This window comes from Typopeltis vanoorti, chromosome 1 (genome assembly GCF_054136105.1).
Source record: "Typopeltis vanoorti isolate ZY-2024b chromosome 1, IOZ_Tvanoo_1.0, whole genome shotgun sequence".
Classification (NCBI taxonomy): domain Eukaryota; kingdom Metazoa; phylum Arthropoda; class Arachnida; order Uropygi; family Thelyphonidae; genus Typopeltis; species Typopeltis vanoorti.
This window is the reverse complement of record NC_143549.1, coordinates 15844001-15870951: the sequence shown is the minus strand read 5'-3', so window position 1 is coordinate 15870951 and position 26951 is coordinate 15844001. Positions and strand designations below refer to the sequence as shown.

At 34.9% G+C, this 26951-nt stretch overlaps 1 protein-coding gene across 2 annotated transcripts in view; it reads left to right on the top strand.

Annotated features, from left to right (window-relative positions):
* Window positions 1-754: 754 nt before the first annotated feature.
* Window positions 755-26951, top strand: part of NFAT (nuclear factor of activated T cells 3) — a 317259-nt gene continuing 291062 nt past the window's right edge. The window contains exons 1-2 of one of the 2 annotated variants that reach the window (XM_090396732.1): window positions 755-978; window positions 25955-26544. In XM_090396732.1, the coding sequence (XP_090252858.1) occupies window positions 25961-26544 (584 nt within the window). In that variant the 5' untranslated portion in view covers window positions 755-978; window positions 25955-25960. Of the gene's footprint in view, window positions 979-11704; window positions 11780-25954; window positions 26545-26951 lie in introns of those variants that run through there. The other variant, XM_090396722.1, reaches the window with a different exon arrangement.

Sequence of the window (26951 nt, the reverse complement as noted above, 5' to 3'; positions counted from 1 at the left end):
GAGTGCTCGATCGATTTTCTTGAGTTTACGGGACGAAAAACCCGAGTTTCCGGGAGGAAAAACCCACTTGCAAGTGCCAGAGATCGACTAACTCGGGAACCGGTCAAAGAAAGGCTTAGAAAAAGTTCCTCCATTCGGCGACTAGACTTGAACTTAAGTCTAACTTCGAGCGACCAAGCGCAGAGGACGCAAGCATCAGTTCTACTGAGCTACACAGGCCTACGGATGTAAAAGTTGTAATATGTAGATATACTGTAGATGTAAAAATATAAATGAAAATATGAATATTAATACATAAATATAAATATAAATGTTAATCAATACTTGGAAGCTCCACGTAATATATGCATTGTATGCAGTTGAGCATGTAGGAAATAAATTACCTCCTGGTAGGATTACTATTGGAGGAAAACGCAAACACACATGCACCACACAAACGTTATTTCTTTCCTGATAATGATTTATTTTTCTAAGTTACTGTGCTTTATATGCATTTCCTTTATTTCTTATTTTCAAATGGATTCATATTTCTAAGACTTGATCTGATTTACTTTCTCAACTACTCATAGCTTTACTGTAATTAAATTAATCTCTTTTCACTGAAGGTTAGTGAGGCCTACTGGATGTATGAAGATGGTCGTAATTTCTGTTAAAGATCAAGGATTGATAAATTGTTGATTAGTGGTGGCGCTGTAGACATGTTGACAAAGTCTTTGGAATGTTAAGTGTATTTTGTCGCTGTCTCGATTTTTAATACTTATATGTAAATTTCACAGAAGCATTTTGTATGTTTGCGTATGCATCATGTCATGCATTATAAAAATAAAGAATGTCTTACGACTTGAAATGTGAACTAAGAAAATTCTATGGAATATGTAGTTTGTTAATATATAATACCGACGAGTAATTTAAACGGCGATTTTTTTTCTCTCCTCTGAATATATATATATAGTGTAAACAAGAAGCTTAGAAAAGCAGGTTTGTATGTTGGTTCCGTAATATTATTTCACGGGATAAATATTATATATGTCTTGGTTTGCTGATTTAACTTTTTTTTTTCCCCCTCCGGTGGTGATAGGTATATTACTTACCTAATTACATACAGCGACTTTAAAATAATAAAAAAAAAAAATCATCCGAATTTTGAAATCCGTAGTATATGATGTATATTCTCCCAGATGAGTCTTTGACTCCATGAGGTCTTGGGAAATAATAATAATAATATTTGTATCGTCTACATGCAAGTGAACAAGAACAATTGTTACATTGGATGTATCATTTTCTTGCATATACTAAAATTTTGTTACATTTTGGTAAAGGTAGGTGATGCGATTATTACTTGTGATTTATGAATTTCTCCCATAACATAAGCGTGTGATATTTTTTAATATTCTTAACTAATCCTAGTTAAGAATATTATTATTATCATCGTCAGGCCTTCCTGAAGTCAAGAGACTCCTCATGGGAGGTCCCACTCTCTCTCTCTCTCTCTCAAACACAGAGCTCATCATAACTTGACTTGAATCCATCCACTGCCTTTGCACTCTCCACATTTTCAGGCAGCATTCCAATCATCCACCACTCCATTCAAAAAATCTACTCACCCTCTTGCTCACACCCTCTTTATACAGCTTCCAGGGATGGCCTCTTGTTTTCCCCCTGTTTTCAGCCATTCTCTGAAGATTTGAACATTAATCAAGAAAGCCCGTGATTGCAAATGGCCTAATGAAGGAATGGTATTCATTTCATAGACATATGGAATGTGATGAAGAAAATGATTATATATGAAGAATGGCATACAGATAAAAATTTAGTCTGGTTTCTGGAGAAGGTATTCATTAGAAAGTTGATGTGCAGAATCACTGAAACTACGGATATTATGATGGAATCATATATTTCTTTGAAACAAGTAAGAATGTGGATGATTAAAGAGTGTTGAATTTATTTTTTGCAGGTCTCAGTTTTGAATAGGGCATTTATTAAAGGATGCAAAGGTGCCTGGATTCAAAGGGATATTAAGATTTATATATATTAATGCTGCTAGAAACATGAAGAGGGAGATAAGCTGTTAATTTTGAGGAGTAACTTGGATAAACCACTAGTTTCATTGCAACCGGTGAAAGTACTGATTTGTCAGGAAGGCATAGCAATGTCATGGAATGCAGCGTATTTGAAGCTATCTATTGTGGGATAAAAGTAAACAAGATAGAATGTGTAGTAAATTGCTGCTCTAGGCCTGGGACTGCAAAGAAAAGCATTTGACAATTCCACATATAAAACTCCTGTGGGTATTAAAATAAACTTATGATATGAATAGGAGAGAATGACACTGATATTAGAAAGTGATGGAAGTGACAATTCCAAGGATCAGAGACTGGCTAGTGATGCAACATTTTTTTTGCATCAAATACATATTTTTATGTATTTGATGCATTGTTGTTTAACTTGCGTATTGGTGATATTTGAGGATGTACAAAAGAGTGATATTCAGTTGTTTACTAATGATACTAAGATGAGAAGAGTGATACTGGTCATAACTGATAGAGAATCAGGTATGTCCCTGACTACTGACATTCTTTCTTTGTAGCATCTCAAGTCATTGCAGTTCTCCAAGAAAGGTAAATACTGCTCCTAAGTCTGTTATAATTACCAGCTTTATAGTTCAACATAAAAAGAAAGCACTGCAGTACCACAGAAGTCTTAATAAAGTAGGGAAGTTGAGCCTCATCTCAAAGGAGACAAAGATTCGTCATTACAAGTACACTAGCCAGTCTATCTTTCTGTATGGCTCCTAGACCTGGAACATCTCAACAAAAGCAGCAACCAATATTATAAATAGCTTTAGAACTACTTGTCTAAGAAATATCCTCCTGTGAAGACCACATTCCCAACTCTACTATATTAGATGAAATCCTCTAGTCAGCAATGTTCAAAGAAACCAAATAAAATGGCTCAGCCACCAACTCAGACATCCACCCTCTGTACCCTTTGATGCTCTAGTCCTCTGCACCCCTACAGATGGAAAAAGAAAAAGAGGCAGATCCCGAATATCACTGATGTATATTAGAAATACATCAGCAATATTCTCCCCGTTTTCCCCCAACTCTCTCTGCATCAGAGATCCATCAATTAGCATATGACAGAGAAGCTTGTGTACACAGACTACTTAATTGTTTTGATTGGTTTCCCTATTTATAATTGTAAAATTATAAATAAATGATGATAATAGTTCAACATGAGCTCTTCCTTGACAGAGAATTCCATATGTTTAGTAACTTCCCAGAACAAACTGATGATCACGCTGCTCGATTGGAGGTCGAGTGTCTACCTGGTTATGAATATATTTTCTGATGTTATTACCAGATCCAGTATCTCAAATCCCTAGTCCCTCTTATAATATGTTGTTTCAGGTAATTATCCTATAGTAACTATATAAATTCCACTTCCATCTTGCCATGCTACCTTTTCTCCCTCCAATCTGTGTCTCCATAGTTGAAGTCTCCCATAATAACTGTTCGGATTGCATTCATTGCACTAATCTGCTGATACACTTCATCTGCATCTTCCTGTGGACCCCCTCCTCCCATATGTTATATTGCAGCAACTAACAATATATTTTGTCCTATTGGCCTCTATCTCACACCTGATAGCCTCAAATGAACTGTCGCTCCTATCCTCTTGTTAAAATCTAATTTCTTCTATTGGAAGAAAAATAATAGAGTTTGAAAACAATAATCAATCCTTGAAGATGACTTGCTGATTGTTGTAAAGAAAACATTGATTCAGCTAGAGAGGCATGTGGTGAAGTTATCTGCAAAGATAGAAAAATCAGAATCATGATCAATGCAAGAAGTGAAGAAGAAAGCATATTGATTGTTCCTAGCAAGTAAATTGGCTAATGCTATAAGAAAGTACACAGAAAAATATAAGAAAGCAAAGCATTTTGTAAAAGTAGCTAAACAGATGTCTCGGAAAGACTTAGGTGAGAATATAGAAGATAAGTATTAGGAGTTGGATAGTTTCCAGGCTATTGAAAAAAAGCTTAGCAATGGAAGAAAGAGTACCATTGAAAAGAATTTGAGATGATGAAGATGGCATGAAAACTGAAGGCAAAGATACATTAGTTGTTTAGAGAAAATATTTTGAAAGACTGTTAAATGTTGACAGAACAGTGGCAGGAAACATTCATTACAACAAAAGTCAAGAGAGTACATATTAATTCTTGAGGTAAAAGAAATAAAAATCTGTCAAAACCTGAAATGTGGGAAAGCAGCATAGATGATATTTGACCAGAAATGCTCAAATGTGGAAGAATGAAAGGTTTACAACAGCCGCATTCCAGCTAAGATTTATGCAACCATACTTGAGAAGAGGCTAAGAAAAATTGTTTATTTTACCAAGTTTCTTTTCGAAACTTGGTAAAAAAAAAACAAGCAGGGTTCAGGCTAAACAGGAATGGTCAGGTTCAGATTTTCACTTTGCAATAGACAGTTGAGAAATTATGGGAATAAAACAGGTATATGCATTTAAGTTTCATACATCTGAAAAGGCATACGACAAGTGGCGATATTTCATCATGTCCCACATCCTTATTAACACCAAGTTTTTATCTCCCCATATATATTTTGCTCACTTACAATCAATCTCTCCTCCTCTTCATCCACTGCTTTATGAACTGCTCATTAAATATCTCAACTATATCCTCTACAGCAGTTGTTCTTATACCTTCTTCAATCAGTCATCCTTCCATAATCATTCTTGTTTTTGCTGGCTACATATCAAAATAACTCCCTAGGCTTTATTAGCTAACTGCTGCTAATACTGCACTTTTGCTACCCTTAATAACCATGTCATCCTCATGGAATTGATTATTACTGCTCATCATCTAAAATCTTCAATATCACTCAGGCAGCATTAATCTCCTTTCCACCCAACTCCTCATTCCCTGCTCCACCTGCAAGCTGTCTCCTGAACTTCTCGTAAGCACCAGCCTTTTAGTTCCACATATATCCTTTCCTCACAGAAGTCCTTGCACTGTTGGCAACCACTCAGGTAATCACTTCATGATCACTCTCACTAGCTGAAAGGTGATTTGACACCTCATTTATAATAACATTTTCTGATGAGATGATCATATCCAAGACCCTCGATCCTTGTGTGCTCTGTTGCATCCTGCCAAGGTGGTTGTCCCTCAGAACCTCTAGAAACTCATTTTCTTTACTTCTGGTTACTATTTTATCATCCCAGTCTATATTGCCATAGTTAAAATCATCCATAATGATCACCCTTTTCTTATTTGTTTGTTTAATTTGCTTATACATTTCATGGTCACTACCATCCACATTACCAGTTGTCTATACCAGTTGTCAACATCTAAGTCTTTCATTCTATTCACCTCTATCTCGCACCATACTGCCTCAAGACCACTACCACTATTTCCCTACCTTGTTTGGACATATTCTATCATCAGTAGCATTTCACCTCCCTTTTTACCCTTTCTATCTTCATGAAATACATTGTACCCTTCCATCTATTCCTATCAGGATGTCATCATCATCATCCAGCCATGTCTCACTTATTCCAACAATTTTTAGGTGAACAAATTCAGTCAATGCAACCATTTCCCTTATTTTTGATACTTCTAGCATTCATATACAAACATAACAGCTTATTCCCAGATCTATAACAAGTTTGTCTGATACCACTTATTAGATGTGACTTCTCCATAACTTCAAGCCATTTCTTTTTTTCTCTATACTCTTCCCAGAAAAATCGTCTTCAAAGCCAACTGTAATCCTCACTTCCCAAGTCATCCCATTCTCTTCTTTATCACACACAGCCACATCCCCTTTGAGTATCAGCCTTTCTTACACTGTGTTTGCCTTGTCCACGCTGAGTCACTCCGTTTCCCTGTTTGTCTTGCACACTTGTTCTCTCATTCTTTACGCTCATGCTGCCCAGTTCATTCATAAGCACCACTTCAGTTTCTCCTTCCTTATTCTCCCATTCTTTTATATAATTTCTTACTTGTTCAGATTCATTCTCTGCACTTACTGCTTTTCCTTCCAGCAGCTTTCTCTCCAGATGACTCACACAAAAAACATTTGCATGTAGTTCATCATTCTCATACAGTTCAGATTGTCCTTCAAACTCATTCACATTAACAAATTGCACTCTTTTCACTACACTCATTTTGGCTAACATATCATTTACAATCTTTCATCTCATCACTGTCATACCTGGACAACACACTGACTACCTTTCCTTTCACACTGTTATCTTTTACCCTTCTCAACAACCTCCTGATATACAGTCTCATGTTTTCTTTGTTCCCAGTCAAGTCATATGTCCCTATTACCACTTCCATTTTACCTCCAGGAAAACAAACTTTGTGCATCTTCTTGCTTACCACACTTCTAATAATTGATTCCCCATACAACCACTCACAGGTCTTTCATACCGACATAATTCATTTTTGTCTTCTTCACTCTTCAAACATATCTTCCATACATATCTATAATTCTCTTCATTTCACTCTGCATCCATCTCATCTCTTGCCTCATCTTCGCCAACTGGCTTTCAAATCTTGTGACTTTTTTTGCTGTCATTCACTCTTTCTATTTTATCGCCAATCACACATGCTTGTTCACTGTCAATGCCACTTACCATTAATTGCACTCTTTTTTTCAACTTCCACTATATTTTTATTGCTTTTGTCATTCTTACTTCCATCAATTGTTTCATTCAGCAGATTGCTTGTTCGCTTTTCCAAAACTTTTTTACTAATGTTTCACTGCTTTTTTACAGTATCTTTCTTTGCTTTCAGACAAGCACTCATCCTTTTTGTGGCACTCTTACTGCTATCATCTATATAAGCCAATACGTTGCCACCCACCAAGTTTGCATTCAGATCACACCTTGCACATACCTTCTTTCCATTTACCTTAAATGTCCATAATTTATCAACATAAAGTATTGAATACATATAGCAATAATTACCTTGAAAGATTGTTAAATAAGAGTTGCAATCCCATCCACAAAAAAAGGAGATGTTAGATCTTGCACTAATTATAGACCTATTACCCTTCTAAGCCACTGCTGTGAAATATTTATCCAGATTCTCCAAAACAGAGTTAAATATTCCTATGAAGAACAGATGGAAGAAGAAGAAGAACAACAAATGGGATTTAGAAATAAGAGAAGCACAATAGATGCCATTTTCATATTAAACAGATTAGCAGATCTTATGAGAGACAAAAATAAAAACTACTGTTGTTTAATTGACTTCAAACAAGCTTTTGACTCAATAAACAGAAGCAAACTCATTAAAATTCTAGAAAACAGAGGGTTCAACAAATACCTGTTAAATTGTATCAAGAATTACTATTCAGAAACACAAGCAATAGTGAATTGCAAAAACATAGAAAGAAATCAAATAGCAATTAAAGAAGGAGTTATGCAAGGCTGTCCATTGTCACCATATTTATTTAACCTGTACCTAAAAGAAGTAACAGATGAAGGACTACAGATGTGTGAAGACATAACTGTAAATGGAAGAAATATAACACATTTAAAGTATGCTGACAATGTAGTAATCACTAAAGACAGCCAAGAAATATTAGAAAATAACCTGACCAAGTTGCATGAAACAAGTAAGAAATATGATATGAAAAATGCTTATGAAGTGCAAAGCTGAAGGCAAAGGTAAGCAACTATAATATACTTAAAACACTGAAGAAAATAGTTCTGTAGTGTCATGAACTAAAAACTATTAAGATGTGCTTTCAAGACATATGGCTCAAGGAATTCAAGTGAGCAGTATGCTACAAACATGAAGTTGCATTCTTTAATGTATAAAAAATGTCCTGGGATGGTTGACCAAAACTCTAGACCACTACAGTTTTCGAGACCTTTTTAAAGTGGAGTCATTTAAGTTTCATGATACATTCGGTTTTCACAAAAAAAATACTGTGCTATGTCACACACTTGGCAGAAATCATCTTTGGAAATACAGGTCTAGCTGTTTTCCAAAGAAAGATGGATTCTAAAATTTTTTAACACCTGAAGTGCCCTTTTAATACAGTCCATCATAAAGCTAAATTCAATTTCAAATTTTTCCTCTGCATTGGGTACCTTTTGGGTGGTAATTTAGAATTTGTTTAGGTATTCTGCTTCTATTCATTCTAGGTATGTGTTCTTTCCATTTTTCTCTATAGCAAATAACTGTTTCATTTAGGGAGGTTGTAATTCCAAGTTTTTTTCTTATTTTGCTGCTTTTCATTTTGTCCATTATTGTGACTCCTTCAGTTCTGTGCAGAAATTTCATTTCAGATGATTCAATTCTTCTTTCATCTGCTTTTTTATTGCTACTATTGTAGATTCTTATTCATATTTGTTTTTGTACATAATTGGGTTTAAAAATTTTATTTATAATGCCTGTTACTTTTAAAAAGTTTGATATGTTTGGTTCTATATCAGCTTCATTTTCATATGACATTGTGCATCCTAAATATTTGAATGTATTTACTTGCTCTATTATTTTGTTGTTTATTAACTGTTTTGCTTCTTATTGGATTAGCACCCTTAATGCATAGTATTATACATGTCTGCAAGGAGATGTGCTTTGCGTCATGGAAGATACTGAGACAAGGAATGATGAGAGCTTGGTCCACCTTTACCATGAGTTGCCTCAGTCCTGAAGATACTTCAGGTGCAAAATTTGTTTGCTTGCACTTAGATAAAGGATTAAACTAAATTTATTATAAAAATTTATTATGGATTAGCACCTTTGAAGGCCATGACTTGTTTTGTCTGTTGCCAGCTAAGTTTGGTCGATTGGTAGAGCTTCTGCTACTAATGGCTCACACAAAAAGTTAAGCAAATTTGAGCGTGGTTAGTAGTAGTTGGAAGGGGATCAATCGTTGTGAGTTTGCTCAGATGCTGTTTGCACACTCTCCCTCGACGAGTCTTTGGACTCCCTGGAGATGTCACATAATAATAATAGTAATATTTCCATACGATATGCTTATATCAGATTATTTAGACTGCATAATCATTTTTGTAGTTCATCTTCATTGTTTCCAAGGATTATTTGGCCATCAGCAAAAAGAAGAATAGCTAATCTGGTGTTATGGTTTATCTTGAATCATCCTTCATTAGTTATCTTCCAATCTTTTATGATTTTATCTATGTATATATTAAATAAAACCGGTGAGAGAGGGCAATCCTGACATACTTCTCTATTTATTGGTTTCCAGCTTGATGTTGAATTATTGTACTTCACAGATATTTTATTATCTTAATACATATTATATAAAGCTCTAAAGAGTTGGTTTGGTATTTCATATTCTTCTAGGATTTCCCATAGTTTTTCTCTTATAATTTTACAAATGCTTTGATGTAATCTATAAAAGCTATGTGTGTTTCTATGTTCATTTCTCTTTGTTTTTCAGTAAGTAATTTTTACATGAATGCAGAGTCTATGCAAGATCTGCTGTTTTCTGAATTCATTTGTTCTTCTGTTAATTTTGGGTCTACTATATATTTAAGTTTATATGCTAAGATTTTTGCATATACTTTATAACAGGTACTAAGTAAGCTGATTCCACAATAATTGTTACAATCAGATTTGTTTCCTTTTTTGTAGATGGCAATAACTATTGCTTTGGTCCAATCTTGTGGGCCTTCTTTCCAGATCATATTATAAAAGTTTATAATATTTACAATTGTTTCTTCTCCTGGAGCCTTTCCTGTTTTGCTTTGGGTTAATTATGCTTCTGTTAATCTTCTACAGTGATGTTTTCCAAGTTGTCAGAGATGTTTACAAAGGGTAGGTTTCTGTTTTGAATGTTTTCATCATACTACAGATCTTAGTAGTAATTTTGCCATGTTTCTATTTTAATGGTATTAATATCTGCTTTTTCTCTAGTTTCATTGCTTAGATCTTTAAGGATTTTATATGTATTAGGTCTTTTGAGCATACTGTCTTTCTCTAATTTTGTTACAAATTGTTCCATCTATTTCTGTTTATTCTCCTGCATGCTGCTTTTGCTATTGCTTTTTTTCTGCAGTATTCAATTTTTGATTCTATTGTTTTTAGGTTAAGCCAGTTTTTATATGCTTTTTTCTTAACTATAAATTTTCTTTCCTTTTTCTTGCATGCTTTTTTCTCTTTCTAGTCTGTAGCTATAGTTGAAATTACCCATATTAATTGTTGACTTATTTCTATTTGCATCCCTCTTCAAATAACTCTGTCCTATATCTGCATCAGCTGTGCATTTTGGAAAATATTTCTGGTTGATCTCTTGCTAAAGGTACTTATTATGCTGTCACTCAAAGATAAACATCAGTAATGTTTTTCTATTTAATTGATGTAGTATTCTGTGCAGCTAATAAAGTTCATTTTAAGACTACACAGACACCAAGGCTTAATTTCCAACTCTGACCTATCATCACTAGAGGCAGTAAGGAGATACAAAAGCATGCTATAGGAGTTCTTTTATTCATTAAGACATGTATCTACTGATTATTCTGCTTGCAGTTTTGCTAACAGAAGGGAAGCAGAAGAATTAAATAAAAATCACTATCACTACTAATGAATATAACCAAGCTACCATCCAGAAAATTATCAGCAGATATCATCCCCTCCTCTCAATGAGACTACAATTTGATGTAAAAAAGAGTTTACTTATCCTATCTTAAAGGAACATCAGAAGAAATAGTATGACTTCTTCATAGGTGTAATCCATGCACCACCTTCAAACCAGTTCAGAAACTGTTTTTTATTTATTTATTTATTTATTTTACCATCTGTCTGCTAAGGACCATCTTGCTCCTTGCCTGTTCAAAAAAATGAAGTCATCGCAAATCCTGTGTTGATTTTGTTATTTTGTATAGATGGAGCATTCTGCTGAGATTAGAATCAAAGAACATCAGAACTACATGAAATTCCTGTGATCTAATAATTCTGGATGTTTTTTCCATGCATTTGATATTAGATACAGGATTCATTTTGTATCAAATCAAGATTCAGTTCTGCATTCCAATTCTGTTTCTTGAAAGTGGGGAACATTATAACATTGTCTGAATCTCAGCTGTTCTGATTTTGTGCTTATCTTGAAGTTTTATGAATTAATTACAATTAACTGTTCATGTTTTTTTTAATGAGTTATGTAACCTTCTGTTTTAATTACAAAAAACTAACACTGTTTTTCTCTTAAACTCCCATAGTGTATCCTCCTGTTTACCCAGTGATTGACTGGGATATGAGTAAACATGTTTCATGTCACATTTTGAATGTTGTCAACCAGTCTTCTCCTTGGTATCTTGTAACAAAGAAGAAATATATAGGAGTTAATAATTATTCCCTGCATGTGTTAATAATTATTAACGATAATGTCTACTCTACATTCCTTTAAAACATTAGTTACTAAAATCATGTTGTGCATTTCATGAAATTTTAAAGTTGTGGTTTATTTTGAAATATTTCCAGAAGGATGCACTATCAATACCATCAGTAGCGCACCAGAAAAAATTTTCTATCTACAGGAGGAAAATTTTTTTTTCGCTATCCAGACTTGTGCTGTTTATGATTAACATTTGTTCTGATCGAGGGTTCATTTTGTACAGAGAGCGTTTCACTACTGTTGAGGAAGTCAAGACTGAATATTACAACCTTTTCATCTCCTGGGACTGTGCTTGGTATCAGAGATAAAACTATTTATAGAAAGTTGGTGGATAAAGTTAGATCATAATGGATTATGCAATGAAAACTACAGATGTAAGTAGAAAACACTGATAAAATTAAAAACAGAAAAAAACTTGCATATTGCAAAAAAGTATAAAGACAATATAACCTACAGAATTTTTAGTCATGTCTTATAACAGTTATGTCATGATCATTGTCAATACAACAGACTGGTTTAAAAGAACAGAATAACAATTAAAAAAAAACATGTTACAGATATGTGATGTTTTTCCAAGCATGAGAACAGCTTGATCTATATCATACACATAAGACTTAAAAACATAAAACTACACAGAGCTGTAACATTTAGTAAGATCACTTCTAAGAATCGAGAAATTTTAAGCCACTCATTCTTATTTAAAGTAGGCTGATGAAACAGAGCTTCACAACTTATATAGTTTTTCTATTAAAAAATGTAGCACTTTTAGACATTTTTCCAGTGGACCATATCTGAAAAATATTCAGACTACTGTAAGACTTAATTGCATAGTGATTTTTTCAAAGTAAAGTTTGCAATTAGCCATTATATATGCTTATCGGGACAGACCTTACAGATCAGGGGTGGGGAGTTGCCATGACACCAAAGATACACATGTTGGCAGTATGAATATATTCCACATGCACATGCATAGTGATTTTTTTATGTAATGCTATATATGATACTGGCAGTTGTGATATTCCATATTTTGCTATTCATTTTGTGATCACTTATTAGCCAAAATTGCTAACAGTGATTTGTTCTTTAAGAATTCAAACCTTCTGTTCTGTTCTGTTTTGTAATATTGATTTAAAGTAATATGTATAAAATATAATTTAAAACCTTGTTACAACACTCACTTATTTAACAAAGGAATATAGATATATGCATCATACGTTGCATATGCAATGTAATGTCAGTGGGTGGGAAACATTTTTGAGAACTGGGAACTGAAACATTTCTGTAGTCATATTTCTAATAATAATAAAAAAAAAAAAATAAAAAAAAAATAAAAAAAATAGATTTTTAGGAAAAATACTATGTAATTGTTTAAGTTAAGGGATATTACATCCCATATCGTTTCTTAGCCGAATAAGAAACTCAAAGAGTTTCATGCCGAATATAGTAGAAACTATATAAAGTCCGACGATTCCAAGCGTAAGCAAATACCTGGATACTGCAGCAACTGACCCTAAAGGTAGTGCAAGCTGAGGCAACTCATGTCTAAGGTGGAGCAAGCTCCGATCACTATTCTTGATATTTACCAATAATGTGAACTTAGCTCCTAGGAGCTGTATTTCTGTTCAACATTATGAGAGAAGGTCACTACACAGACCGGTTTCGACCTTTATTGAGGTCTCATCAGTGAGTAGGTAGACCTAGTTAATATCAAGTTTGTAGCGAACAGAACTTACAACCCTTCTATGAGTATTGCCGAGAGGTGTCCTAATAAATTATTAGATATATGAAGAGCCAAAGGCTTCAATTCAGCAACATATGACTTGTTTAAGTTAAGGGATATTACATCCCATATCGTTTCTTAGCCGAATAAGAAACTATGTAATTAATTTTTATAAAATGTTTTAGAAAATGTGAATTTTGACTCTTCTTGGATATGCCTAAAAAGGTGTTATATGCAAAAGTATCATCCATTTAAACGGAAAAATTTAATAGAAATGAACAGTTTAGCATTTTTTGCAAGTAAGTGTTGTGCATAAATAAGCAACATGCAATTAAATGTTATGGTCTGTAATCTAAAGTCATGATTTGTCCACCTCATGAAATGTAATTCTGGTTCTTTCCTAAATCTGCTATTGCAGATCTCTGTCTGTCCATAATACAAATTACCACAAGAACAAGGGCTCGATATGTTCTTGGATGGCATAAAGGAAAAGTTGATCTTTCTGAGAGCATGAAAACTTTACTAACTCATGAACTACATGTTTACCAGGTGTGCGGTGCTTATCCATCGAATAGCAAAATATCACTGATATTATATTTTTGCATTTATTCCTATTAAAGACACACCCCTAATTGTTTCCAGACTTTGTGTGATTCCTAAAAGTAAACACAATATACTGATGCTTCATGAAGAAGATACGTTTCGAAGCATAAACATTTGTATTAATATAATATACATACACCTTTGAGCTCTTTGAAAAGATGTACAGATGGCACAGCAGGTCAAATTTTTAGCGTTCTGGTAGTTTTAAACTGCTCAGAAGGCAAGGCAAGGTGAGCTCAGAGACAATAGCACCTAGAGGTTGTGATAGGTTATTTTGTCAACCAATCCAATTGGACATTGTCATTTGTCGTGAGTTGCTGCTTTTGTTTTCTGAGTTTCATCTGTTTTGCATGTGTGAAGTGTAAACTGATGTTTTAGCCAAGTTTTTATATATATTATAGAGAAGTTGGCTACTCCTTCTTTTCCTTGATTGTCATTGCCTGAATATAACATTTTGTATTTATTGCTCAGAAAGAGCTCACCAGTTTTGGTCTTTTTTGTTTCAGTCACCCTTATTATGTTGATCTGGTACTTATCTAATTCCTCAGCTAGCTCAATTTCTTTGCCATAAGCTGTATAACTGAGAGAAGACCTCCACATAGCCTTTAAAGGAATGTGGAGAACCGGCCAGGGCTTCTGACGTAATGTCCGATCTTCACCTTCTCGTGGTGCACCCTGTTAGGTATCTACCTGGATACTGAACAAACGAGGATGGGCTGCAATTTGGGATTTAGCCGACCAAATTGTATTCTTATTGGCTTAAACCACAATATTAAATGATAGTACAACATGATAGAATTTCATGCCGGCTTGGATGTCGCCTGATTAAACCAGGCCCCTGTTGTTTTTGCCAGCAAACCAGGGTGAACAGTGAAAAGTCAGCTACTGGAACAAATCCTAAAACACACCCCAACTCAATATCGCCAGAATTGAAGATCAGTACTATCAATAAGAAGCCTGAATGGCAAAGAAATGGAGCTAGCTGAGAAATTAGATAAGTACCAGATCGACATAATAGGGGTGACTGAAACAAAAAAGACCAAAACTGGTGAGCTCTTTCTGAGCAATAAATACAAAATGTTATATTCAGGCAATGACAATCAAGGAAAAGAAGGAGTGGCCATAGTATTCAACACTAAATACAAGGCTAATCTTCTTGAATGGCAGGCAGTGTCAAGTAGAGTGATTTGGGCAAATATGAGAATGAGGAACTGGACAATGAGACTTATTTGTGCCTATGGTATCACAGAAGGCTCTACTAAGGTAGAGGGGGAGGAATATTTTAAGGTTCTAGAGAAAGCCACTGACACAATGAAAAAGGAAAAGTTGGTCCTTGTTGGGGATCTAAATAGCAGAGTAGGAAGTGATTGTCAGACATACAAAAATATTTTGGGAAAATTTGGAGAAAAGAGCAAAGCTAATAATAATGGCAAATACTTGTTGGATTTCTGCTCAGGACATGGACTGGTTATTACTAATACCATGTTCCAACATAAAAATTTGCACAAATTCTCATGGAGAGAAGAGGCAAGGAATAAGAAAAGTCTCATTGACTGTGTTATTGTTGATAATGATGTTTTCTCCCTGGTGCAGGACACCAGAGTGTACAGAGGATTTGAAATTGGAAGTGATCACTATTTAGTCTCGAGCAGGATAAAATTGAATTTCATATTGAAAAGAAGATGATGTAAGAAAGTTTTAAAGTGATTAAAAGTTGAGCAGCTCTCAGATGTGAACTGTAGACTAAAATATACAAACATTATTGAAGGAAAAATGGAGAACAGGAATCAAGCCTTTGAGATTCAGTGGCAAGCTCTAAAGAAAACATTGATTGATTCTACCAGAGAGGCATGTGGTGAGGTTATCTGCAAGGATAGAAAAATCAGAACTCCATGGTGGACACAGGAAGTTAAAGAGGCAGTGAAGAAAAAGAAGAAAGCATATCAAAGTTCCTGGGAAATATGTGAGCTTGTGCTCTTAGAGAATACAGAGACAAATGTAAGAAAGCTAAAGACTGTATAAAACTAGCTAAACAAAAGTCATGGGAAGACTTTGGTAAGAACATAGAAAATAAATATCAAGAAATTGATATTTATTTTCAGTGGCAAGATATTCTTGACGTTGTTGAAGAAGCTCAGAAATGGAGAAAAAAAGGAATTAGAGATGATAAAGGTAATATGAAAACTGGAGAAAAAGATATCCTTGAAGTATGAAGTAATTACTTCAAAAAATTGCTAAATGAAACTAGCAGTGATGACATGATAAAAAACACTGACCAGGCATGCAATCAGGAATACATATCCATACTTAAAGTAGAAAAAGCCATCAAAAGTCTGAAATGTGGAAAGGCAGCTGGAGTAGATGATATTAGACCAGAAATGTTCAAGTATGGAAGTATAAACGTTTTACAGTGGCTACACTGCATAGTTCAGAAGGCCTGGACAGAGGAGCAAATTCCAGGTGATTGGAGTAGAGCTCTCATAATACCCAATATGTAAAAAGGAAAATAAAATTGAATGTGAAAATTACCGAGATATTTTGCTACTGAGTGTTCTTGGTAAGATTATGCAAGTATACTTGAGAAATGGTTGTGAAGGAATGTTGAAGGGAAGCTTGTAGAGACTGTCAGGATCAGATTTTCACCTTACAACAAATAGTTGAGAAATCATGGGAATATAATAAAGATCCGTATGTAAGTTTTTTAGACCTGCAAAAGGCATATGACAAGGTGCCAAGAGAAAGCTATATGCTTCAGTTATATGGTGTCAGTGGGACATTATATCAAGCAATACTTGGTCTTTATTTAAGTTGTAAGTCAGCAGTTAGAATTGAAGTGCAGGAAGATAGTTGGATATTAAATCTAGTGTCTGACAATAATGCACATTATCCCCTCTGTTGTTCATTATCTATATGGATCACATTATGAAGGAAAGCAGTACTAAACTTCTCAGCTCTTTACTTTATGCAGATGATGTTATACTTTTAAATAAATCCAGTACAAGTCTGCAAGATTCCCCTGACTAATTTGAGTAACTGTTGCAAAAAATTGGTATGAAAATCAGCAATAACAAAACAAAGACAACGAAAATATGCAGAAACATTGAAAAATATGAATGTTATGAATGTTAGAAGAGAGAGAGATCTGTGGAAATCAAAGAAAACTATAGAGCAACATGTTATGATGCGAAGAAGGCAGTTAGAGGAGACAAATCAAAATGGCTACAGGAAAATTCCGAGGATATCGATAAATACCATGGTGAATACACAATGAGAGATGTATATAAGTTGATCAAAATTCAGCAAGAAATGAGCCCAAGGCAGAGAGTCATAAAAGATGAAAATAGTGAAATCTTGATGAACACAGAAGAAATAGGAGAGAGATGGACAATGTACTATACTGCTCAGTTATATAAGATTCGGGGAGATGTTGAGGTCCAATAGAAGCTTATTGATGAATTGAGGAAAATAACTACCATGCACAAAGAGTGAAACAGTTATACTGATGGATGAGGTTATAAAGGCAGTAAAACATCTAAAAAGCCATAAAAGCCCTGAAAATAATAAGATCATTGGAGAGATTTTGAAAGTTTATTTTTCACTTGGTTAGAGTATAATAAATTTAGTTTAATCCTTTATCCAAGTGTGAGCAAACAAAGTTTGCGCCTGAAAGTATCTTCAGAACTGGGGTAAGGTAGTACAACACCAGGGCTCTCCTTGCAAAGGTGGAGCAAGATACCAACACTCCTATCTCAGTATCTCTCATAATGCAAAACACATCTCCTTGCAGATATGTCTAATGTTATGCATTAAGGGAAGGCCCAAACTAGTTTCGACTTTTATTGAGGTCTCTTCAGTGGGAGCCAGGCCCAAGTGGAGATACCAGGCAGAAGCATTAGCAGGTCATCTCTACCTATAGGAGTTGCCAAATGGTGTGCCACCATTTTTTAATAAATTACTCTGGATTTAGAGAAAGATGTTGAAAGTTTATTTTTCACTTGGTTAGAGTATAATAAATTTATAATAAGTTTATAATAAATTATAATAAATTTATAATAATATAATTTATAGAGTATAATAAATAAGGTGTTGTACCACCTTACCCCAGTTCTGAAGATACTTTCAGGCGCAAACTTTGTTTGCTCACACTTGGATAAAGGATTAAACTAAATTTGTTATACTCTAACCAAGTGAAAAATAAACTTTCAACATCTTTCTCTAAATCCAGAGTAATTTATTAAAAAAGGGTTGCACATCATTTGGCAACTCCTATAGGTAGAGATGACCTGCTAATGCTTCTGCCTGGTATCTCCACTTGGGCCTGGTTCCCACTGAAGAGACCTCCTAAAGGTCGAAACTAGTCTGGACCCTTCCCTTAATGCATAACATTAGACATATCTGCAAGGAGATGTGTTTTGCATTATGGGAGATACTGAGATAGGAGTGTTGGTAGCTTGCTCCACCTTTGCAAGGAGTGCTCTGGTGTTGTACCACCTTACCCCAGTTCTAAAGATACTTTCAGGTGCAAACTTTGTTTGCTCACACTTGGATAAAGGATTAAACTAAATTTATCATTGGAGAGATGCTGACTCCAGAAGAATGGACAAGATCAATCCTAATATCCATTCATAAAAAAGAAAGCAAAATGGACTGTAAAAATTACAGAAATTGCTCTAAAGAGTCATCTGAGAAAAGTATAACAGAATTTCATTCTGGCTGGGGCGTCGCCCATTTAAACATGCCCCCCCCCCCAATGTTTTCACCAGGGAACCAGAGTGAACAGCAAAAAGTCAGCTACTGGAACAAATCCCAAAGCACATCTCTACTAAACATCATCAGAGTTCAAGATCAGTACCATCAACATAAGAAGCCTGAATGACAAAGAAATGGAACTAGTAGAAAAATTTGAATAAGTAACAGATCGACATAATACGGGTGACTGAAACAAAAAAAAAGGACAAAAACTGGTGAGATCTTTCTAAGCAATAAATACAAAATGTTATGTTCAGGCAGTAACAATCAAGGAAAAGAAGGAGTAGCTATAGTATTCAACACTAAATACGAGCCTAATCTTCTTGAATGGCAGGCTGTATCAACTAGAGTGATGTGGGCAAATATCAGAATCGAGAACTGGGCAATGACACATATTTGTGCTTATGGTCTCACAGAAGGTTCTACTTAGGTGGAAGTGAAGTGAAAGCAACTGGCACAATGAAAAAGGAAAAGTTGTTCCTTATTGAAGATCTAAATAGCAGAGTAGGAAATGATTGTCAGATGTACAAGAAATATTTTGGGAAAATTTGGAGAAATAGCAAAGCTAATAATAATGACAAATACCTGCTGGATTTTTGGCTCAGAACATGGACTGGTTATTACTAACACAATGTTCAATCATAAAAAATGTGCACACATTGAAATGGAGAGAAGAGGCAAGGAATAGGAAATGTCATATTCACTATATTATTGTTGATAGTGATGTTTATTCCATGGTGCAGGACACCAGAGTGTACAGAGAATTTGAAATTGGAAGTGGTCACCATTTAGTCTTGAGTAGGATAAAATTGAATTTCATATTGAAAAGAACAACATATAAGAAAGTTTTAAAGCAAATAAAGATTGATCAGCTCTCAGATGTAAACCGTAGATTAAAATACACAAACATTATTCAAGAAAAAATGAAAGCATTTGAGAACAGGAATGAAACCTTGGAGATTCAGTGGCAAGTCACAAAGAAAACATTGATTGATTCAGCTGGAGAGGCATGTGGTGAGGTTGTCTTTAAGGATAGAAAAATCAGAACTCCATGGTGGATACAGTAAATTAAAGAGGTAGTGAAGGAAAAGAAGAAAGCATATCAATATTTCCTGGCAAATATGTCAACTTATGCTCTTAGAGATTAGAGACACAAATTTAAGAAAGCTAAAGACTGTGTAAAATTAGCTAAACAAAAGTCATGTGAAGACTTTGCTAAGAACATAGAAATAAATATCAAGAAAGTGGCAAAATATTCTGGAGTTTGTTGAAGAAGCTCAGGAATGGAGGAAAATGCTGTAAAAGGAATTAGAGATGATAAAGGTGACATAAAAACAGGAGAAGAAGATATCCTTTATGTATGGAATAATTATTGTTATTATTATTATCCAGGCCTCCATGGAGTCAAAACACTCATCGTTGGAGGTCCTTCCTAAGAAACACAGTCTATTAAGACTCATTGAAGGGAGGTCCCCCCCCCCTAAGAAACACAGTCTATCATGCCACTCCTTAAACTCATTGACCGTTCTTGCTCTCACCACTCCATCAAGCAATGCATTCCATGGTTCAACCACCCTCCTTGCAAAGAAACCGCTCCTCATCCTCTTGCTCATGGTTTCCTTTTATAACTTGCAGGGATGGCCTCTTGTCATCGCTTCTTCCCTCTGTTCAACCAAGCAAAAGAACTCTCCAGTGTCAACCCTGTAACCACCTTTCAAAAGTTTAAAAGTCTCAATCATATCACCTCTCCTCCTGCTATCCACCAAACTCTGCAGTCCACATTCCCTCTGCCGATCCTCATAACTAACATTGTACAGTCCTGAAACCATCTTTATCTGCCTTTGTACGCTTTCCACAGTTAATTTATCTCCTTCAATCTGTGTTACCTTCACCACCTTTACAATATGCCCCCTAAATTTCAGGTTTCTATCAATCATTAACCCCAGATCTCTTGTCTCCCCTACATCCTCCAGTATAACCCATCCCATAGAGTATGCAGCGTCCCATCGATGTTTCCCAAACCTCAATACCTTACATTTTGCTGCATTAAACCGACACCCCTATTCATTTGCCCATCTATCTAGCTTATTGAAATCCTCTTGCAGGGCTACCACATCTGCGCTATTACTAATAATCTTTCCCAGCTTCGCATCATCTGCAAACAACTGAATATCCCTTTGCGATCCACTGACAATGTCACTGATATAAAGGTTAAGCAATATAGGGCCCAGTACTAATCCCCGTGGGACCCCACTTGTAACCCTCTGTCTCCTTGAAACTTCCCCACCATACACAACTCTCTGATACCTATCGGACAGCCAATCCTGAATCCAATTGACCAATCTGACATCGAGACTCATGTGCTGCAACTTGAATATCAGTTATCATATGGCACCCTGCCAAATGCCTTCTCTAAGTCTAAGAAAATGGCAGTATATGCCTTTCCCCTCATCTAATGCTCTTGTAACTTTATTATAAAAGGCTAGCATATTGCTAAAACAAGAGTGCCCCTTCAGAAATCCATGTTGACTCTCACAGATAACATTACCCACATCTGCCCAATGCTGTATACAGTCCTTCACTACTTTCTCCAAGATCTTAACAACTACTGATGACACACAAACTGGCCTATAATTAGACACTTCCAGTCTGCTACTGCCCTTATGCAATGGCACTATCTTACCCTCCTTCCATTCCATGGGCACCTTTCCTACAGCCAGACTTTCATTCAAAAGCCAGGTTAATGGCACTGTCAGTTCCCTAGCACATTCTCTCAAAACTCGTGGTGAAATACCATCCAGTCCCATAGCTTTACTGACATCAAGAGTACTCAGTATTTGAAACACACTCTCCTCCTGTACCTCTAAACCTCGAACTAGCCTTATCCCTCTAGTATTAAAACTGACTCCTCCAGGATGAAATGCCCCAATAAAGTGTTCATTGAACAATTCCACTATGTCCTCTGCATCAGTCAGTCTACTCCCATTTTTATCCCACAATATCATTCTTCCACAGTCGTTTCTCCTCCTTGCAAGATGTCATCTAAATTTCAGGGGACATATTGCAATAATTTCTTCGGAAAATTGTTAAATGACAGGCATGCAATCAGGAATACATATCCATATGGGAAGTAGAAAAAAGCTATCAAAAGCCTGAAATGTGGAAAGCAGCAGAAGTAGATGATATTCGACAAGAAATGCTCAAGTATGGAGGTATAAAAGTCTTGTAGTGTCTGCTCTGCATAGTTCAGAAGTCATGGACAGAGGGACGAATTCCAGATGATTGGAATTCTCGTAGTACCATATATAAAAAGGAAAATAAAACTGAATGAGAGAATTACAGAGGTATTTCCCACAGAATGTTTTTGATAAGATTTATGCAAGTATACTTGAAAATTTGCGAAGGATTGTGAAAGGGAACCTTAGTGACACATTTTGAAAAATTATGGAGACAACTACCATGTTAGAGTAAAACTTTAGTTTAATATAAACCAAAATCAACAATCGACATTTCGACCTTCATACCATACCAGAAAGTCATCACATGATGGTCGTAACGTCAAGTGTTGATTTTGGTTTATATTAAACTAAAGTTTTACTCTAACACGGTAGTTGTCTCCATAATTTTTCAAAATGTATTCTGATCATCATGTAAGCATGAAAGAAAGAAACCTTAGTGAAGTACAATCTGGATTCAGGCCAAATAGAGGCTTTCAGGATCAGATTTTCACCTTACGAGAAATAGATGAGAAATCGTGGGAATATAACAAAGATTGATATGTAAAAACTGCCTTATAAGATAGAAATATAAGATCTGATAATGTTGGTGTTTTGACAGGTAACAGATTAATTTAGAGGAAAATTGTCGATAGAAAGTTAATAATGATGTAAATTTGTCATGTAGTACTATCATAATGTCTATACACTCCTAGAGGGTACATATCAGGAATTTGATGATGATGAAGACAGTGTTCAAATGAATTTTTACTTTTGGATCTGAGAGCTGGTTTAGAAATAAAACACTTGACCAAAGACTGGAGATCACAGATACGAGAGTCCTTATAAAGATTAGGGGAATAAGATGGCATCAATGGCAATATCATATTAAAAATGTGAATATTAGGAAAAAACTTGACATTGTTAACTTCTAGGAATGTGTTAGCAGAGCTAATCTCAGTTGGTATGGTCACTTAAACAGAATTGGAGAGGAAAGATTAATAAAACAATTGTTCTTTGCCACATTGGCAGGAACAAGACCCAGAGGAAGACCAAGATATAGGTGGATTGATACAGTAAAAAGTGCCTTAGAAGACAGAAATATAAGATCCAATAATGTTGGAGTCTTGACATATAACTGATGATTTGGAGGAAAATTGTAGATAGGAAGTTAGTAATGATGTAAGGTTTCATGTAGTACTGTCATAATATCCTGTACACCTCTTCTGGGTACATGTCAAGATGATGATGATGAGATAAAGTGCTGTGTAAAAATTAAAATGTTTATTCCTACTTTGTTGGCTTTTAGAAGGCCTTTGACAGTATAGATCAGAAAGTAGCATGAGCTGCACTCAAATTTTATGGAGTCGGCAGGAACCTAATATATATTTTGCAGAACATCGATGACAGTTCAATTCAACCTACAAAAATAATTTACGTTTTGCAGGTTCATAGTCATTTTGAAGCAGATGTAGAGAGACTAGAAAGGACAGTGTTGAAGTTAAGTGAAGAATCAAAAAGAGCTGGAAGAGATGAGGAACTTCACCTATCTAGGAATAACATAGGAATCATATAATTTAGCCTGTAAAAGAGAAATAAGATCTTGAATCACAAAAAAAAAAAAAAAAAAAAAAAAAAAAAAAAAAAAAAATTAACCTACAGGAAATGGACAATGTATGAAAAATAAATCAGTGAGCCTTTCTATAAAGCTGGGATTGCTGGAAACATGCATATTCATAAGTGCTCTCTTTAGTTGTGAGACAAGAGTAATGGTCAAAGAAACTGAGACAAATATTTGCTTTTGAAAGAACATGTTATAGAAAGATTCAGTGAATTGAATCTTTGCTAAAGGTAACAAACGAATTGTATAGCAAAGTAAACTGGAAAGAGAATTAATGCAAAAATTAATTTGAAGAAAACTAATGCTTTTTGGACATATCTGGACAATAGTAGAAAGATCAAAACCTTGCTGCTTGGTACAATGGATGGTATAAACAGAAGAGGATGGCCAAAGTGAGAATGAGTAGATGATGTGAAGGAGTGATGTAAAAAGAGTACAGGATTTGAATCACCTAGCAGTGGATGCACACAGAGAGAGAAATGACAAAGATTGGTGAATCAAGCATCAGACACCAACGCTCATTTGATCCATGGTACTGATGATGATTTGATCGAGTACTACTTAATAAACTAATGTTGAAATTGAGCAGAATGGGAATGGATAGTCATTTGTAACTTGGCTACAGCAATGATTGACTGATAAGAGCCAGCAAGTTGTGAATGGAGTTGCAATGGCCTTAAAAAAAAGGAAGGTGATGTGTGGGATACCAGTGTTCTGTTATGATAACACAACAGAACAAGGGTAAGTTATTATATCACTGTTGTTTAACTTATATCAATGATACAGTTCATGGTGTGAAAAGAGATATTCGTTTGTTTGCTGATGATGCTAAATAAGGAAGAGAAATTGTCAGAAAGTTCTGATGTGTTGTTGTTACAAGATGATTTGAATAAGTTGTTGCTTTGAGCTAAAGAATGGGGATGTCATTTCAGTGTTATTAAGTATCAAGTTATGCAGTTTAGCTAGAGAAGATGGAATGAAGTTTACAATATTGGAGGAACTTTGCTTCAGGAGGTGAATTAGGCAAGGGATCTTTTTTTTTTTTTTTTTTTTTTTTTTTTTTTTTTTTTTTTTTTGTGTTGAGCCCATACACAGGAGGTTGGTTAGTCAACTTATAGTACATTAGTACTGTGTATGGGTGGTGGGTTGGGAAAGGAGGAAATTGTTTACATTTGATTTGAATGACTTTGAATTGTATTCCTTGGGAAACACAGCAGGTGGGAGACTGCTGTGTTTCCCAAGGAATACAATTTAAAGTCATCGAGCAGCAGTTGCAGGGATGAAGGAAAAGGAACTTGTTCTGTTTGTTTCTAGGTGAACTGTGAAGGGATGTTGTGCAGCAGCTGTATGTATTTCAATGAGTTTAGTACTGAGTGGAGGTCTGGAGATCTTGAAGTTTGGGAAACACATTGCAAAAGTTGTAAGTGTTACCCAGAAAATTGCTGCTAAATGTGAAGAATGCTGACATGCGTAAGGAGATGATAGTTTCACTGTATAAGGCACTAATTAAGCCTCATTTAGATTTCTCTGCACAGATCTAGTTACTGGGCTATATTGGCAATAAGAAAACATTTGAGAAAGTGAAGAGACAAATAACTAAGATTGTCTCAAGGCTCTGGAATATCAAATATGAGGAATATTGAGATTGTGAGAATGCGATCTTCAGGGCTTGTCAATTAGGAGAAGGTGGAGGTGTGATTTGATTGAGATGTATGAGTTGGTGAGAGGAGCCTTCGAAATAGATACATGAAAATTATTACATAGGAGAATGGGTGATGCAAGAACAAGAGGTCATCCCTGGAAATTGTATAAAGGTCATGTGATTAATGAAGTGAAAAGGAGAATTTTTGCATGGTGATTGATGAACAAGTGGAATGCATTGCCAGAGTGGGTGATAATTGCTCCAATATTTAATGTCTTCAAGGCAAGATATGATAGTTATTGTGGTTTGTGAGTGTTCAACTTCCTGCGATGAGTCTTCAGATTCTATGGAGACATGGAAGTAATGCATAATTCTAAATTAAATTTTCACTTTGTACTCAAATTCAGATCACTGGCATCATGCTTGTTGCATAAGACGACCAAAAATTCTGTGGTTATAATAAAAAATTTTTAAGCCTTTTTCTGTTTTTTTTTATCATAAGAATGGCTTATATTTTGTGGAATATTTTTCACTTATAATTCTATGAAGTGCTAAAAATGCCAAAATTATAATCAAATTTCTGTAATTGCTTTTTTTTAGCCAAATCATCATTTTCTATAGTTCTTCTTCTGCTTATCATCAAGGATTAGACATTTACCTCTACAGGCTTCATTTGATCTTTTAATCTTGCTAGTCCTTTCTCTCTCTCTCTCTCCCTTTGATTTCTATTTATCCACTTCTTTTGGTAGCTGATATCTTTCCATCCTATAAAAATGCTCACTCATTTCTCTCTGTATTTCTTGAGGTAAAGGTAATTTAAAATTGCCTTTCTTTTGCAAATTTTATCTCTTACTGAGAAGAAATTTTTAATAAACTTTGAAACTAATATTTGATATTGACATTGATATTAATCTTTATTAAAGTCATGAATTTTCAAAACAATGCATTATGATGCACTATTTAGTTTCTTAGTCTTTTTTTTATTGTTTTGTTTTATAGAGAACAATGCTAGACAAGAGTGGTAATGAGTTGTGGTTGATACCAGATGAAACACACAAGAAAAATTCTACATCATTGAATCATGATTTTCATCCAGTTACTTGTAATGTGTTAGACTCTGGACTTGGTTCTTTGGAAAGTACACCATGTGAAAATACTGTAACAAAAGAAATTTCGAGTAAAGAAGAAAATATAGCTTTGAATAATCACTTAGATACTGCTTTGTTTAAATTTCTGGGTATATCAAATGAGCAGAATGCTTGGAAGGAGAATGAAGAACCACCATCCAAAATTCCTCGTCTTGTTGATTCATCTGAAGGTGTGTCACTAACGAAATCTTTATCATCATCATCATGTCAAGAATGTTTTTTAAGTATATTAAGCGATACCCAGGTGCTACAAAATGATGATGGTGATTATTCTTGGCCAGGATGCTTAACAAGTAAAGCTTGCTTAAAACAGCACAGAAATACATCAGCATTGAGTCCTAGTTTGGTTACTGAAGAAGCAACTTTAGGAAATTCACCATCTCACAGTGGGGATTCTTCTGACTTGGCCCAAATGCAATCAGTATTAAGAGCCATTATCAGGTATGTTAAATGGAACATTTGTTTTAATTTCTGTTAAAATATGAATGATTTAAGAATCCATTGACCAAAACAGTGTTAGATGTGTTTTTTTTTTTAATTAACTATGAATAATTAGCCAGGTTTGACTCATGCACCTTTTAATGATTAAAACTAAATGCTGCTCTGGCATGTTTCATTGTCTGTATGACTGACACCATTTTCAGAAAGATACTTGACACAAACAAAATATCTCAAACATTTCCAACAGACATTATTTCTATAATTTGAAAAATACTGGATTGATAATTTAATCAAGCATATTAGGCACATCATGTGAAGTCTGTACAACAATGTACAGACTTCACATGATGTGCCTGATGTATGTGATTGCTGGCATAACAGAGGTTGTGAATGGTACATAACACTAA